Source organism: Lissotriton helveticus, chromosome 5_1 (assembly GCF_964261635.1).
Source record: "Lissotriton helveticus chromosome 5_1, aLisHel1.1, whole genome shotgun sequence".
Taxonomy (NCBI): Eukaryota; Metazoa; Chordata; class Amphibia; order Caudata; family Salamandridae; genus Lissotriton; species Lissotriton helveticus.
The window spans coordinates 761,777,770-761,793,272 of NC_136065.1; the positions used below are offsets into that span (position 1 = coordinate 761,777,770).

Consider the following 15,503-nt stretch of genomic DNA (forward strand, 5'->3'; position numbering starts at 1 on the left):
TCCTACATTCAAGGTTTAGCTAGGGTTTTACGTTGGGGATACTAGTTGAAAAATTCAGAGCGAGACTCATTAAGAGGGATCATGTGTCAAGAAGTTTTTGGTGTTCGGGCAGCTAATTATTCCTTTTATCATGATTTTTTATTTGCGCAAAAAACCTTCTCTATACAAGAAGATTTAGTGAGTACTCTTCTTCCTTTAGAATTTAGATCTTTCTTAAAAACCTTTAGTGGTAAGATTAGTTTTAATAGAGACATTAAATTCTGTAATTCCAAAAAGAGACTCGAGTTAATCGTAAGAACAAACACACCAAAAACTCCCCAAATATATGTATATTGGAATTTACAGCATGGACCCCGAAGACTTCTCACACTATGTCGCATGAATCTTCTACCTCTAAACGACCTAACGGCACACTGGTCCCCAAATCTGACTAATGGAAAAATCTGTAACCTCTGCAATCTGAGCGTTCAGACCTTGGATCATGTCTTGTTTGCATGTCCTGCATTGACCTCGAGCCGCCGCCGTTGGCTACGACCAATGTTCTTACAAAATGGCATCAAAAATTTGACTTCAGCACGCGATTTTCTATTTCGTCCAAAAAAATGAAGCAGTGTGTTTTAAACTTTTTAATTATTTTAAGGAGTTTATGTGTATATTTTAATCCTGTTTTTTGTGGCTGTTTGCACAAGAGGGAGATGCTGTGTTCTTCTTCCACCTTCCTTTCAGCTACTAGCTTAAAGTCTCAGATAAAGTGAGATACTGGACTGTGTTTACACAAGTATTGCTGCTATTGTATTGCTTTCTGGTCAGGATAGGATATCCTTTATGAATGCTGTTTGCTGCTAAAATCAAATAGGCTGCTGAGGATGAATTCTACATTTTATCTAGTATTTTAAATTGTTGATAATTATTGCCCCCTGATCACTTTAGTTCCTTTTCAGGATACATCTTGCCATTTTATTCCGTTAACCGTTTGTGGAATGAGTGCTGCTATATATATATTTTCTTGTATTAATTCGTATGCATTTTATGTGGCCCTCATTTGAGTTCCAAATCTTAATAAATATTTGAATTGAATTGGTAAGTTGTGCAATTGTGAAGTAATGTTTTTTGTTGTATTTGTTGTATTTGGTTTATTGATTATCCATCTGTATGTGTATATATTTATTGAAAAATAAGCTAAAGATTTAAAATAAAAAGTTTTGCTGAAATAGGTTTTTCATGGAATTGTGACAGACTTGCATTGGTACCTGTAGTTTAGTAAGTGGCAAATAGTGTTCAGTACTGGCACTTATTTTTGTTTGTTCTATATTGACTCAGTCTTACGGAGTAGAGTCAAGGCCCTTGGTTGTTCTGTGATAATATAGGAAGCATAGAGTAGGATTCAATTTGAATGAATAAATGAAATAGCACTTGTAGAGCGCATAGCAACCCAGAGGCATCCCAGCGCTAAGCGGTGACACTAAATCGTCAAGAATCACTTGGGAAAGAGCCATGTTTGAAACAGCTTACTGAAGGACATATGATTAGGTTCCTTACGTAGCTGAAGAGGGAGGGAATTCCAAAGTTTGGCAGCATTGTATGAGAAAAGCTGGCCACCGGTTCTGGCCCTCTTGATTCTGGGGACAGTGGCCAAAAATTGCTTGTCTGAATGCAGCCACTTGTTAGCTCAGTAGGGCAGGACCATAGAGGAAATAGTTGGTCCTTTCTCTCTTATCATCTTATGGGTGATGCACAATGCCTTGAATTGGATTTTCTCCTGGACAGGGAGCCAGTGGAGATCCGTAAAGCCAGGTTTTACAGACCACCGGCTCAGAATCCCCACAAGAACCCTTGTGGCGCAGTTCTGCACTGTTTGAAGTTTAGCAAGTACCGAGCTCGGGCACCAAGGTAAAGGGCATTCCCGTAGTCCAGGTGGGAACAAATAAGCACCTGGACCATGAGTTTTCTCACCTGGAAGGGGAGCAGAGGGAGCACTTTACGGAGCATCCTTAAAATGCCAAAGAAGGAAGCCACAACCTTCCTGGCTTGGGCTTTATAAGCTGAGGTCTGTATCAAGCCAAATACCCAGACTCTTTATCTCTGGCTTAGGGACAGGTGCGGGGCCCATGCAGGCTGGCCACATAGTGTCTGGCTTAAAAAGAAGGGGATTGCCAAGGAGCATAGGCTTGGTCTTATCACCATTCAATTTTAGATGTGAAAGTTTCATCCATTTGGCTACTTCTTCAAGGCAGAGACAAAGGCAGCTAGAGATCCTGTCAGAGTGGTTCAGCATAACAACCAGTTGGGTATCATAAGCATAGGTCACAATATGCACTCCGAAGGGAAGAACGATGTCCGCAAGAGGACCCATGTACGCATTAAAAAGAGTAGGGCCCAGGGATGACCCCTGTGGAACTCCACAGGGGAGAGGCAATGATTTTGAAATACCCTCATCCTCGAATACCTGGAAGGATCTTTCTTCCAGGAAAGATTGCAGCCACGTAAGGGCGACTCCGGCCACCCCCAAACTTCTGAGTCGCTGGAGCAGAATATGGTGGTTGACCGTGTCAAAGGCCATGCTGAGGTCCAGAAGAATCACGTCAATGATCTTTCTGGATTCTTCAATAACAGCCAGGACCGCCGTCTCCGTTCATTGGCAAGGGCGAAAGCCCATTTGAGAGGAATGAAGGAGGTTGTGGGATTCCAGGTATGTGCAAAGCACCAAATTAACATTCTTATCAGCAATTTTGCTGATCCCCGGGAGAAGCGAAATAGGTCGATAGTTGCCAAGGCAGTCTGGGTCCAAGCCGGGTTTTTCAAAAGGGATTGTACCATGGCTATTTTTCATGAGGGAGGGACCATACCAGCAGAAATCGAGGAATTGATAACATCCAAGATTATTGGGCCGACTGACTCAACCACCTGTTTCAGAATCTTGGGCTGGGCGGAGTCTCTGGGTGACCCGCTCTTGACGAGTGCAGAGGTAGCCTGGAGTATTTAACAGTCCATTAAGGGAAAAGCTTCAAAAGACTGTTCCTTGTTCCTAGGGCTGGAATCCTCTGGCTGCAGGGTGGTCTAACCATCGGTTGAGGCAAGGGACCCATAGATAATTTGGATTTTGTTATAAAAGTAATCTGCATGTTCGTTGCAGAGTTGAAATATTGCAATGAGAAATGTTGTGCGGGGAATTGGCTTGCAAGGGTGATTTTTCCTCAAAATAAGAGGTCTGAGCCCTTTTGATTTCCATCTTTTATGTTTGGATAGCGTCCCTGTATTTCCTTTTCTTGCTGAGGGAGAAGTCCTTTCTCCAGATTCTTTCAGTTATTTTGCAGATCTGCTTTAACTCCCGGAGTTTAAGGGTGTACCAAGCCAATCTGTTGGACCTTTTGTGTATCTGAGTGAACTTCTTTGGAAGGACCTGGTCAAATATCCCCTCAATCCAGTTGTTGATTTTTTCATTAGCTACAATTGGGTCGGATTCGGGAAGTAGCCTAGAATTTTCCAGTACTGACACCCACTTTTCTAAAGGAAGTTTCGTCCAGCAGCGGGACATTGTTTGTGTTTTCTGGGTACGGGGTGACATAGTTAGGGGACCAAAGGAAGGGAATTAGAAAATAATCTGACCAGGGATAGTAATCGGTTACTGGACAAGTAACTCCTCCAGATTAGAGAATATAGGATCTAGGAGTTGTCCTTTAAAATGAGTAGCGTATAGCACCTTCTGTGTGAGCTGATAGGCTGCAAGATCAAGGCATAGGTTGGTTGCGGTTGTCGAAGTTAGATCATCAAAATTAAAATTGAAGTCTCCCAGAAAAGTATAGTTCGAGGCGGTACTTGCGAGTTTAGCAATTATTTCGGATAGTGCTTTGCAGAATTGGGACATTTCTCCAGGGGGTCGATAAAGTAAAATGCCTGAAAGGGATAGTGCAGGCGTGAATCTAATTGAGAAGTGGAGGTTCTCACAGTCAGGTAAGGGGCTCTCAAAAGTCCGGCAGTTAAAGTGACTTTTATAAATGGTGGCAATGCCACCCGCTTTACCTGTTGCCCTGTTCAACCTCTATACTATGTATTCAGGGGGTAGGGCTTGGACAATGTCAGGCTCTGAGCCCGCATTCATCCAGGTTTCTGTGAGAAACAAAACATCAGGGCTTTCATCCATTAGTAAGATGTGCATCAAGCTGTGCGATGGGGGAGATGCGGGGGTGACCAAAACCTAAATGGGCAGTGAATACAACAAGAGCCTAAGCTGCTTGGGGTAATGGAATGGGTATATTTCAATCCTAAGGTTGAGTTTAGCTGTTTTAACTGCTCTGCGCTGTAACACCATTTATCTAAGGGAAAAGGGGCAGGGTTCGTGGCCCCAGATGGGCTTGCTTTGGCCGCTAGGGGGTCACGTCATCGGGCTCTTATGAAGCCCGAGCAGGGTTCAGCAACTAGAGCACTGATCCAAGAAGACTGCTAGAGTGCGAGTGCGAGTGCTACGTATTAAAACAATGTCAACTTGCCCCCCCTGAGCTATAACACAGCTCTTTGCAGCACAAGTGAAAATGTATTTAAAAGCAAACTTCAATTTAAAAAAAGGGATCTGTGCCCCCTTCTCACCTAGTGTAAAACGCAAGTGCGAGTACAAAAGTTTAAAACAAGGTAAACTTGTCCCCCTGAGCTATAACACTGCTCATATGCAGCAATAAGTAAAACAGGTATTTTAAAAGCAACTTCAGTTTTGAAAGTGATCTGTACCTCCTTTGCGCCTAACGTGACTCGTAACAGCCTCAGTAACTGCTGCGCGGTCGCGTCATCGGGCGCTTATGAAGCCCAAGCAGGGTTCAGCAACTAGAGCGTTGACCCAAGATGGCCGCTAAAGTGCGAGTGCAAGTACCAAGTATTAAAACAATGTCAACTTGCCCCCCTGAGCTATAACACAGCTCTTTGCAGCATAAGTGAACAGGTATGTAAAAGCATACTTCCATTTGAAAAAAGGGCTCTGTGCCTCTTCCGCACCTAGCGTAAAACGCGAGTGCGAGTACAAAAGTTTAAAACAAGGTAAACTTGCCCCCCTGAGCTACAACACAGCTCATATGCAGCAATAAGTAAAACAGGTATTTTAAAAGCAACTTCAGTTTTAAAAGTGATCTGTACCCCCTTTGCGCCTAGCGTGACTCGTAGCAGCTTCAGTAAATTAATACTATTTTTTAACAGGGTACTTGCAACCTGTATGTAGTAACAGCAAACAGTGGGTACAAATTAATGTAGAGATGCACTACAAATGTGAAGGAAAGGATGAATTATTATTGAAATAATTGGCAAGCAATTGCGATCAATTAATTATATTTAGAGAATGATATGTAGGGGATTTTTTTTTTTTCTTTATAATATATCGACCTCGTCCAAACATTATTTAATTATGGTCATGTGTATGTAGCTCTCCCACAGTTCATTCATTTTTGATAATGAAATGTGAAGTTTCAATTGACAAGTACATTGTGATGGTTTAGTGTAAATGTAGAAAGTTCATCTATATACTTTGATATTGGTTCATAGGAGTGTCCTTTTAGTGCTAATGATTTTATGTGATTTTGGTGATAATAAATGATATAATTACCTGATTTTTAGGTCAAGCTTTCTATTTACTTCTTTGTGGGCTTAACTGCTTTTCATTGGTTTGTTTCAGAGTCCCTTAAAAATCATTGCTTGCTAGTGGTCAGTCCTTCTCTTTGTCCCTCCTTTTCGTCTTTTTGTTTACTCCCAGGAGCAGGGACCATGTACTGTATCATTACACTTTGGTTGTTTGTCTGTTGTTTGGGGGAATTTTTGTTCTTACCTTCCTGCTCGTATTTGGTTATGTTTTCATTTGAAGATCATTCTTAATCTGAGCTTAGTTTCGCCTGTTTTTGCCCCAACCCCCTTATCGCCGCTTACCCCTCCTGACATATCAAACTCTGAGTTGCATTTTTATTTAAAAAAAAAATTCTTAACAGTCGCACACGATGTTGAGCATCCTGCAGAGACTTTAACCCTGTTCCCGATGTAAAAATGTGGCCACTTTGGCCGTTACGCCACATCCATATTGATGGGACTGATCTAGCAGCCATCTTAGTGTTTTGTCCCTAACTCCGAGCTGCGACTTCAGTGTATGCACCAATGACACTGGTGTCCACAGAAATGTAGTGCAAGAGCCAGGAAGCAAAGGACCGGCCAGCCGTAGACTCTGACATACTTTGGGGCAGATTTACGTTTCCTGCCGCATCCCGGCAAATCAGCAGGGATGCGCCAGGAAACTTGCGACACGCATCTTAATCCTTGCGCCACCACGGATGCGCCGCATTTACAATGCAAGGAAATTCAGATGCGTGTCGCATCTGCTGCCGTAACAGTGGTGCAGTGCTGGGTTTGTGTCGCGGGCGCTACTCAACTTCAGCACTGTGCCAACCCAGCCTATCTGGAACATGGTGCGTCACACCCTACGCCTGCTTCAAGCAGAAAGCAAGGTTTTGACGCAGCGGGGTCAGAAAAGTGACTGAGTGAAAGCTTGTAGATTTCACTCAGCCACTTTTCCAAGGCGTTCCTGCACCGGACCCCCCCCCCGTGTCAGAATGCCCAACCGAAACCTGACGCAGGTTTCATGTGGCGCAGGGCTTTACAACGTGACACATCTCCCTAGATGCGTCACGTTGTAAATACCCCGCAGCATGGCGCTGGCTTTACGCCGCGGCTGTGTCACAAAAGTGATGCAACGGAGGCGCAAAAGTGGTGTACCGGGCTTGTAAATCCGCACTTTTGTTTGAGTGAGTCACCAACAGCAAACCTTTGACAACTATTGTAATCTGTGAGATTACATTTATGAAAATACTTACCTGCAGGCTTTCTCACAGTGTAATAACAAACCACTCTTAAAATCCTATTGCCTTTAGGACATGCTGTTCATGAGAAGTAAGGATTTCCATGCTTTATCCTGACTTTTCACCATAAACCCAGGCCCACTGAATTGCGCCTAAGCTGGCAAACATTATGCATACAGCTATAACAATAAAATCATGGACAAAAATTGCAGTTGGTAAAGAAGTAAATATCTCCTCTCAAAAGGGTGTAACAAGGATCATCACAGTCAAATTATTTTACCCTTAGGGGTCGTTGCAGGGGCTGAACAATACTAAAAGCCTTGCCTAGTCCATTAATTAGTGAGATTGTATGTAACAAAATACATGTCTACAGTCTGTAACACAGTTTGATAGCAATTCACTGTTAAAGACCAATTATCTTTAAAAAAATGTTTTTCACAATAATTAAGGCAAGTCTACTGCCTTTGTCATAACGTAAGGTATACTTTTCCCATTGAAACTATGAGGCCTATAGCCTTTATCATTGGCATCTAACCATACCCTAATCATAATTACAGTGAAGACACATAAAATATCCCACAAGGCAACAAATAGGCATACATTCATAAAATTGCAAATGAATACAACATTACAGTTGGCAAGGTAAAATACTAGCTATGCTATGAGAGGCCAAAGAGGATTATCACAGCACTTCTATCGCCACAAATTTTCAAAAAAGGTAACCAAGACCAAGAGTACTACTGTTAGATTCCATGTACCAAAATACTTCTATGCAGGCTATATTCCAGAGTAATAACTATGTCAGGCCTTTATTGTACCTTGTCATATTAAATAGATCAGACTTGTGGTGTTGATCATTCGCTTGCCACTATAACAAACCCAGTCCTCCTCTATTGAACAATTGCAATACAATTACTCTTTGTTCAGTGGAAGCACACCATTTCTGCCCAAGCAAATGCTTTAATCAAGCATACCTTCATTGGGGACAGCCTGAGACCTTATCTCAGTAGAGCTTCCAAATTCTCTTGTTCTATTGTTCACATATTGTCAGGCTTCAGCTGTGCTGTGAATACATACCTTAAAGATATGTCACTAATTGGATATCTATAGAACTGTCACATGGACCCCTTCACCTATTTTCTATGACTATTTTAATTGTTTCCAGTTTTGTAGTACATGCACATATTAGAAGGAATGCCTTTGTCTTGAAACGTTTTTCAGTCACTAGTTTCAGCTTGAAATTGTTTCCACAAGTTGTAAATAGAGCAAAGCAAAGCAATAGAGTATGAAGAGTCTGTGCACCAGTGAGTTCAGAATGCTTAGTCCCTTACCTTTAGAAGTGTTACATTCCACACACCCCTGGCTTCAGCTCCAGAATTACTAAAGTCTTTAGGAAGAGGAATGCAGTGAATGTAAAAAAGATGGGACCTCGCTTATGCCTGTAGGGAGTAGGGATGGCATTTGTGGTCCTTAGGCAACATCACTTAACAAGCATTGGCAAAGTCAATCTGTCTTGCCTTTTCGATTTGCAAATGCAGATATTTGGGCTTTATCAGTGGTTATTGCACATGTAAAATCAGCAAAAAAAGGGTGATGTATTCACGTTCGTTTGTCCACACTCATGCCAAATGATTACATATAGGCGCGCATGTGTCACCACAGATTCATGTGTATGTCATGATGAGTCACTTTTTGACCTATAAAAACAACAGATATTCCCAAGTTATTGTTAGCAGAGCTACCTATAACTTACACCCTAGCCATGCACTGCTTATGACCTATTACATCAATCATGACATGTTCTGTGACATCATTTGTGACCTCACTGATGACTCAAATTACATCATTGATGGCATCACTGATGACATCTTCCAACAAATATGTTAGTTTGTTTTAATAGTTTATATAGTAGCAGGTATCTACCATAGTAATGATCTACCTTATTTTGTACAGTGTTTTCAAAATGCATGTGCTCCTAATACATTATAGATGTGTTGAGGTATTGAACATGTTATAAATCTTTGCATTGCAGATGCAGAACCCATCCCCAAGGCCTAAATCAAATCTTAGGTAGGAGGGGTGTCCAGCCCCATTCTGAGTGTTATTAGGCTCTGGAAATGCCCTCCCTGGGTCCATACCGATAATAGAATAGCAGGGGCACTGTGTGGTCCCCTCACTGAACCTCATTAGGGCTCTGGAGAGGTAGAAGAACAGAAGTTCCCTAAATATAAGCAGTGAAAACATACCATTTTATCCAATGGAATGGATGGTAAAGAGCCTGAGCTAGAGGGGACAGACAAACAAAAGGAAAGGTATTAAATCCTTTAAAGAAGCAAGCCTGTGATATTGACTAGAAAGTCAGTCAATGATAAGTAATGGGATGACCCAAACCCCTCTAAGGGGCCGATTCCGATCCGGGTCGGAAGGGCACCGAATGCGATCTGGCCGGAAAAACTAAGAGCCGTACGCGTGTTTTCCACCCGACTCGTACAGCTGTACGAGCGAGCAAGTACGTTGCAAGCTACTTGAAATTTGCCGACCGAGCCGGGTACAAACCGCTCTGTACGTCCCAGCCGTAAGCTAACCGCGGCGTGCAGTGGATGCGATTTACAACCGAGCCAGTACGATGCACGCGTCGGACGGCCGGTGCGAGCTGGAGTGTCCGGCTTGCAAAACGTCTGGGGAGTTGACTTTGAGGGTCCGCGTCGGACCCCCTGTCACCGGCAGCCCTACGACTCAGACACAGGGGGAGACCCAAGGTTCTCCCCAATACAAGCATGTACGGTGCGGATGGCCCAATGCGTACCCACTGTAGGGAGGCCCTTGTGCGAGACATACCCATTCAGTCAATGGGAGCCCATGTATGCGTTGTACGACCGGCTCCCATTGGCTTCTATGGTAGTCCGACCAAACCAAGTCCGGCAGCATACGGCCGCATCGTACTCGCTGGGTCGTACTGCAGGAGTCCGACTCTTCGGAAAACAATCCGGATCCGGCTTGGTCGGAAAGCTTTCTGACCCGGATCAGAATCAGCCTCTTAGTATTGAAGACGAGAGGCGAGACCTAAAAATGTTTGTACTGTTGATACAGGTTTTGCTATCAATTGGCACAGGTCCAACTGATGCATAATGAGAACATGTCTTTTGAAGAAGTATACCCATATTACTGGTAAGCATAGTAACGCTACTTTTTGTTGTTGGTGTTATGACTACAGGAGACAATGATCATAATATTAACATGTTTCTCATTTCAGCTTTTGAGCACTAATTGTAAAAACAAATATTGTGCACACTTTAGAATTTTTAACACCAGTCATGAGTGTAACTGTATTTTCAGTAAAAAAAAGGAGAGAGGTTCACTGTTTCATCATAAACATCCACAATAATCTCATCTGTATAAGAAATGTTATACCGTAAAGAATTTTGCTAAAGAATTTACTTGCAACTTTGAGTTGATGTAATGCATCGCTGCTTAGCTGTCTATTCTGCTCATCGCATCATTTGTCAATGCAACTCTTTGCAAGTGTCATTTTAATTATGATTATAACTTAAAGCGTTCCCTGTAATCAATCATTTGACAGGCTTGCTGTAATTGATTTTGTGAGATGGACAAGAGCTTAGGTAGCTGCTGTGCTGGCTCTTTCATGGTTCCCATTTTGGGGATATTGACTGCAATCAGGACTTCCAGAGTCTGATGCAATACATTTTAACCATCTTCTTCTGTTGTTTAACTACGTGCCTACAACCGCTTGAGATTAGTGTGTGGGTGGATTACTCCTGACTCTGCCTTTTTGAATGTTGAACTCTGTGTGTGTGTCTGCAGGTGGCCTACACTAGGGGTTGCAGCGGGGAGTCTGAAGATGACGAGTTGTACAGCGCTGAGAACTTTCGCCGCCTGGCTTGCAGCCTCAGTGGGACCACCGTCAGTAGTAGGGAGGAGATACTCGTCTCTTCTCGCAGTTTTGTAAGTAAAATGGCCCTGATTGTTAGACGGACTGTTGGAATTTGAGTTGGGGGTACATAGTGAGGAATGTTTTTCTTTCTTTAGATGATTATAATGGTACAACATTTTGCTCACAGGTTATGGCAAGTCATTTTGGTATTTAGCTGTTTGTTTTGCTTCATAGGTTAGAATATCAGAGGACTATTAAGGGGAAAGTCTTCCAACGCCTTTATACATGGTTTTCTAATAATGTGACACAGTTTGACAAATCTTAATAAAACTTTCCAAAATAAAAAGGTAATCCATCTCAGCTCCTTCCTAGAAGGTTTTGGGGTGATCTGTCAAGTGGGCGACTGAGATAAAGGGGGGGCCTCAAAACATTTTGTTCCTCATGCAGTTTCGCAACGGAACTTTAAAAACAAGGACAGCCAAAACAGTTGCATGGAATTACACCAAATTTGGCAGAAAGCTAGATGTTGATACAGAAAGCTGTTTTTTTTGTGTTGATGTAAGCAGCCCAAAGGAGGTTCGACTGAGGCCCTTCAGGCAACCACACACTGCACACATCCAAAGGCCATGCGTGGTAGGGAGTCAGCAGTCAACGAGGGATTGGATGCCAGGCCTGACGCAGGTCATGCCCTGCGGCCAACTCTATGCCTTGCACTGCAGCAGTGGGAATGGTAATATTACTTTATGTTAAAAAAACTAGAAATTTCCGAAAACAATCCAAGGTAAAGTGACATTATAGTTAGGTATGACAAGAATATCCTAATTCGCAATAAATCATCTCAGAAAACATAAATGTTAAAGAGGTGTTATAGTTAGGAGAAAATGGCTATTACATTTATTTACATTTTAAGCTACATAAAAGCAATTACAGTCACCCGATTTAATAACTGAAGCCACTATAACTATAATGTGTGCACTCACCATGCACTGCTTATGAACTCATATATTTTCACCTAACTATACGTCACTTTAGATTTGTGTGTTTTCAGCGATTGACATACAGAGAGACAGACTGACTGACAGACAGAAAGACAGACAGATAGATAATAGAAAGATAGATAGAAAGATAGATAGATAGATAGATGGATGAATGGATAAATAGGTAGATATTAAATCTTACTTTCGATTGTTGTAGGAGCACACCATTGACTATCCCCATCCACTTGTACACATTCCAGCACTCATGCAATGGAACAGGGTGTGAAATTAGGAGTTGAATTGAAAAAGTATTGCCAGCTCCAACATCACTATAAGTACTGAGTATCTTCTATGCAAAGGTAAATATGAGTGGATGTCCGTGATACTGCAGCATAATAAAGATTTTACAGCTTTGGTACGTCCAGGGCTAAAGTCCTAAAAAAGAAGTGGGAGAACTAGCCAAGTTAGGCAGTTTGAAAGTTATCATGACACATGACATACAGCATGTGTGAGTGCATGTGGTATCACAGGAAGTAGCATCACAGCCAATGACCTCACAGGAAATGACATCACAAGAAGCAACATCAGATCTTAGCACCTCAGACATATGTTTAGCAGTTCCATCACAAATATATTTGATTGCATTACAAAATTTAACAAGTGAGATTCTGTGTTGCAGTTGTACTAAAAAATGGAAGCAAACCCAACACAGAATCTGGGCCTCAACTTATACATTTATTTTAAAACTACTGCAGAGATCTTTGCGTGGCCAGTAAATCTCAGGCAATAATAATAATCGCAAGATAACTCTGGAGGTTAACTCATTTGCTGCAGATATCTGTCTTTTGTCTATACCCAGTTTTGACTTAAAGCAGCATAAAGGCTTACTATGTCTCCTGCAACATGCAGATGACAGATTTTTATTTTATGTAGCTAGTGAAGCTGATTACTACTTTTAACACAAAGATCTTTTGTTACTTGCAGTTCATACATTTTAATCCTTCTAATAAAGCACAGTGAGCTCTGAAGGACATTGGACTCCTACATCTTGTAACCCTCACTGTCTTATGTAACACATCCTGTACATTTGTTTACACACATATAATCAACTGTAAATTAGAAACAGCATTTACAATCCTGCAGTTACTCCACAGTGCTTTTACCATGCATGCATTTTTGGTGCTTTTACCACGCATGGAAAGTCCAGTTAAGTTAAGCATATATATATATATATTTCTGCGCTAGTCCTGGGCGCATTGGAGAAGACCCGCTTCACCCAGGGTAAGAGCCACAAGGACAGCTTCGGCAACTTTTCTCGCACTCCAAGGTTTTGGACAGGCTCTAACCCACCGCATCCATTCTCAGCAAGGTGCCGCTGCACAATTGGCAGTTCGTGACTTCACATAGGGATTGGGATCACTGCATCCACTTTCTCAGGCTGAAACTGACTTTTGGACCAAATGCGGTTGAAGCGTTGGGGACCCAGGAGGGTCATTTATTTCACCAGCATATGCCTGCCAAGACCCGCAAGCCACGCTCAATATTCTGTTCAGGGCCCACCCAAGGACACAGAGATTGGAGGGGAGTAACTTACCTGCAAGCCGTGAGAGGTGCATGCTGGTACTTGCAGTCCGCCTACGCGACTGCAGTGCTGCTCGTTACTTTCACTCCACCCACCTGAACATACACCAATGGAAGAACGATTGGAACTACTTTGCGGGTGGCTGGCGGGATCTGCTGTGTTGGAGTAGGCATCTGATGAAGGCACAGACCGAAACGTGTCATGCCATTGCTCCTGTGACAATACATTTCTTCTGGTATTCCCCGCTGTGTCCCTCTGGTTCTTTTAACAAGGAATCCTCCTCGACATATTTCTGCGCTAGTCCTGGGCGCATTGGAGAAGACCCGCTTCACCCAGGGTAAGAGCCACAAGGACAGCTACGGCAACTTTTCTCGCACTCCAAGGTTTTGGACATGCTCTAACCCACCGCATCCATTCTCAGCAAGGTGCCGCGGCACAATTGGCAGTTCGTGACTTCACGTAGGGATTGGGATCACTGCATCCACTTTCTCAGGCTGAACTTGACTTTTGGACTAAATGCGGTTGAAGCGTTGGGGACCCCTGAGGGTCATTTATTTCACCGGCATATGCCTGCCAAGAACCGCAAGCCACGCTCAATATTCTGTTCAGGGCCCACCCAAGGACACAGAGATTGGAGGGGAGTAACTTACCTGCAAGCCGTGAGAGGTGCATGCTGGTACTTGCAGTCCGCCTACGCGACTGCAGTGCTGTTCGTTAGTTTTACTCCACCCACCTGAACATCCACCAATGGAAGAACGATTGGAACTACTTTGTGGGTGGCTGGCGGGAACTGCTGTGTTGGAGTAGGCATCTGATGAAGGCACAGACCGAAACGCGTCATGCCATTGCTCCTGTGACAATACATTTCTTCTGGTATTCCCCGCTGTGTCCCTCCGGTTCTTTTAACAAGGAATCCTCCGTGACATATTTCTGCCCTAGTCCTGGGCGCATTGGAGAAGACACGCTTCACCCAGGGTAAGAGCCACAAGGACAGCTACAGCAACTTTTCTCGCACTCCAAGGTTTTGGACAGGCTCTAACCCACCGCATCCATTCTCAGCAAGGTGCTGCTGCACAATTGGCAGTTTGTGACTTCATGTAGGGATTGGGATCGCTGCATCCACTTTCTCCGGCTGAAACTGACTTTTGGACCAAATGCGGTTGAAGCGTTAGGAACCCAGGAGGGTCATTTATTTCACCAGCATATGCCTGCCAAGACCCGCAAGCCACGCTCAATATTCTGTCAGGGCCCACCCAAGGACACAGAGATTGGAGGGGAGTAACTTACCTGCAAGCCGTGAGAGGTGCATGCTGATACTTGCAGTCTGCCTACGCGACTGCAGTGCTGTTCGTTACTTTTACTCCACCCACCTGAACATCCACCAATGGAAGAACAATTGTAACTACTTTGCGGGTGGCTGGCGGGATCTGCTGTGTTGGAGTAGGCATCTGATGAAGGCACAGACAGAAACGCGTCATGCCATTGCTCCTGTGACAATAAATTTCTTCTGGTATTCCCCGCTGTGTCCCTCTGGTTCTTTTAACAAGGAATCCTCCTCGACATATTTCTGCGCTAGTCCTGGGCGCATTGGAGAAGACCCGCTTCACCCAGGGTAAGAGCCACAAGGACAGCTACGGCAACTTTTCTCGCACTCCAAGGTTTTGGACATGCTCTAACCCACCGCATCCATTCTCAGCAAGGTGCCGCGGCACAATTGGCAGTTCGTGACTTCACTTAGGGATTGGGATCACTGCATCCACTTTCTCAGGCTGAACTTGACTTTTGGACTAAATGCGGTTGAAGCGTTGGGGACCCCGGAGGGTCATTTATTTCACCGGCATATGCCTGCCAAGAACCGCAAGCCACGCTCAATATTCTGTTCAGGGCCCACCCAAGGACACAGAGATTGGAGGGGAGTAACTTACCTGCAAGCCGTGAGAGGTGCATGCTGGTACTTGCAGTCCGCCTACGCGACTGCAGTGCTGTTCGTTAGTTTTACTCCACCCACCTGAACATCCACCAATGGAAGAACGATTGGAACTACTTTGTGGGTGGCTGGCGGGAACTGCTGTGTTGGAGTAGGCATCTGATGAAGGCACAGACCGAAACGCGTCATGCCATTGCTCCTGTGACAATACATTTCTTCTGGTATTCCCCGCTGTGTCCCTCCGGTTCTTTTAACAAGGAATCCTCCGTGACATATTTCTGCCCTAGTCCTGGGCGCATTGGAG

At 43.7% G+C, this 15,503-nt stretch overlaps 1 protein-coding gene across 2 annotated transcripts in view; it reads left to right on the plus strand.

Moving 5' to 3' along the window:
- Positions 1-15,503, plus strand: part of USP54 (ubiquitin specific peptidase 54) — a 2,015,813-nt gene that overhangs the window by 1,851,104 nt on the left and 149,206 nt on the right. Inside the window, exon 21 of one of the 2 annotated variants that reach the window (XM_078643238.1) lies at positions 10,644-10,784. The exons of the other annotated variant lie outside the window; for it this stretch is intronic. Within the exon in view, the coding sequence (XP_078499364.1) occupies positions 10,644-10,784 (141 nt within the window). The remainder of the gene's footprint in view (positions 1-10,643; positions 10,785-15,503) is intronic. 2 annotated transcript variants of the gene reach the window in all.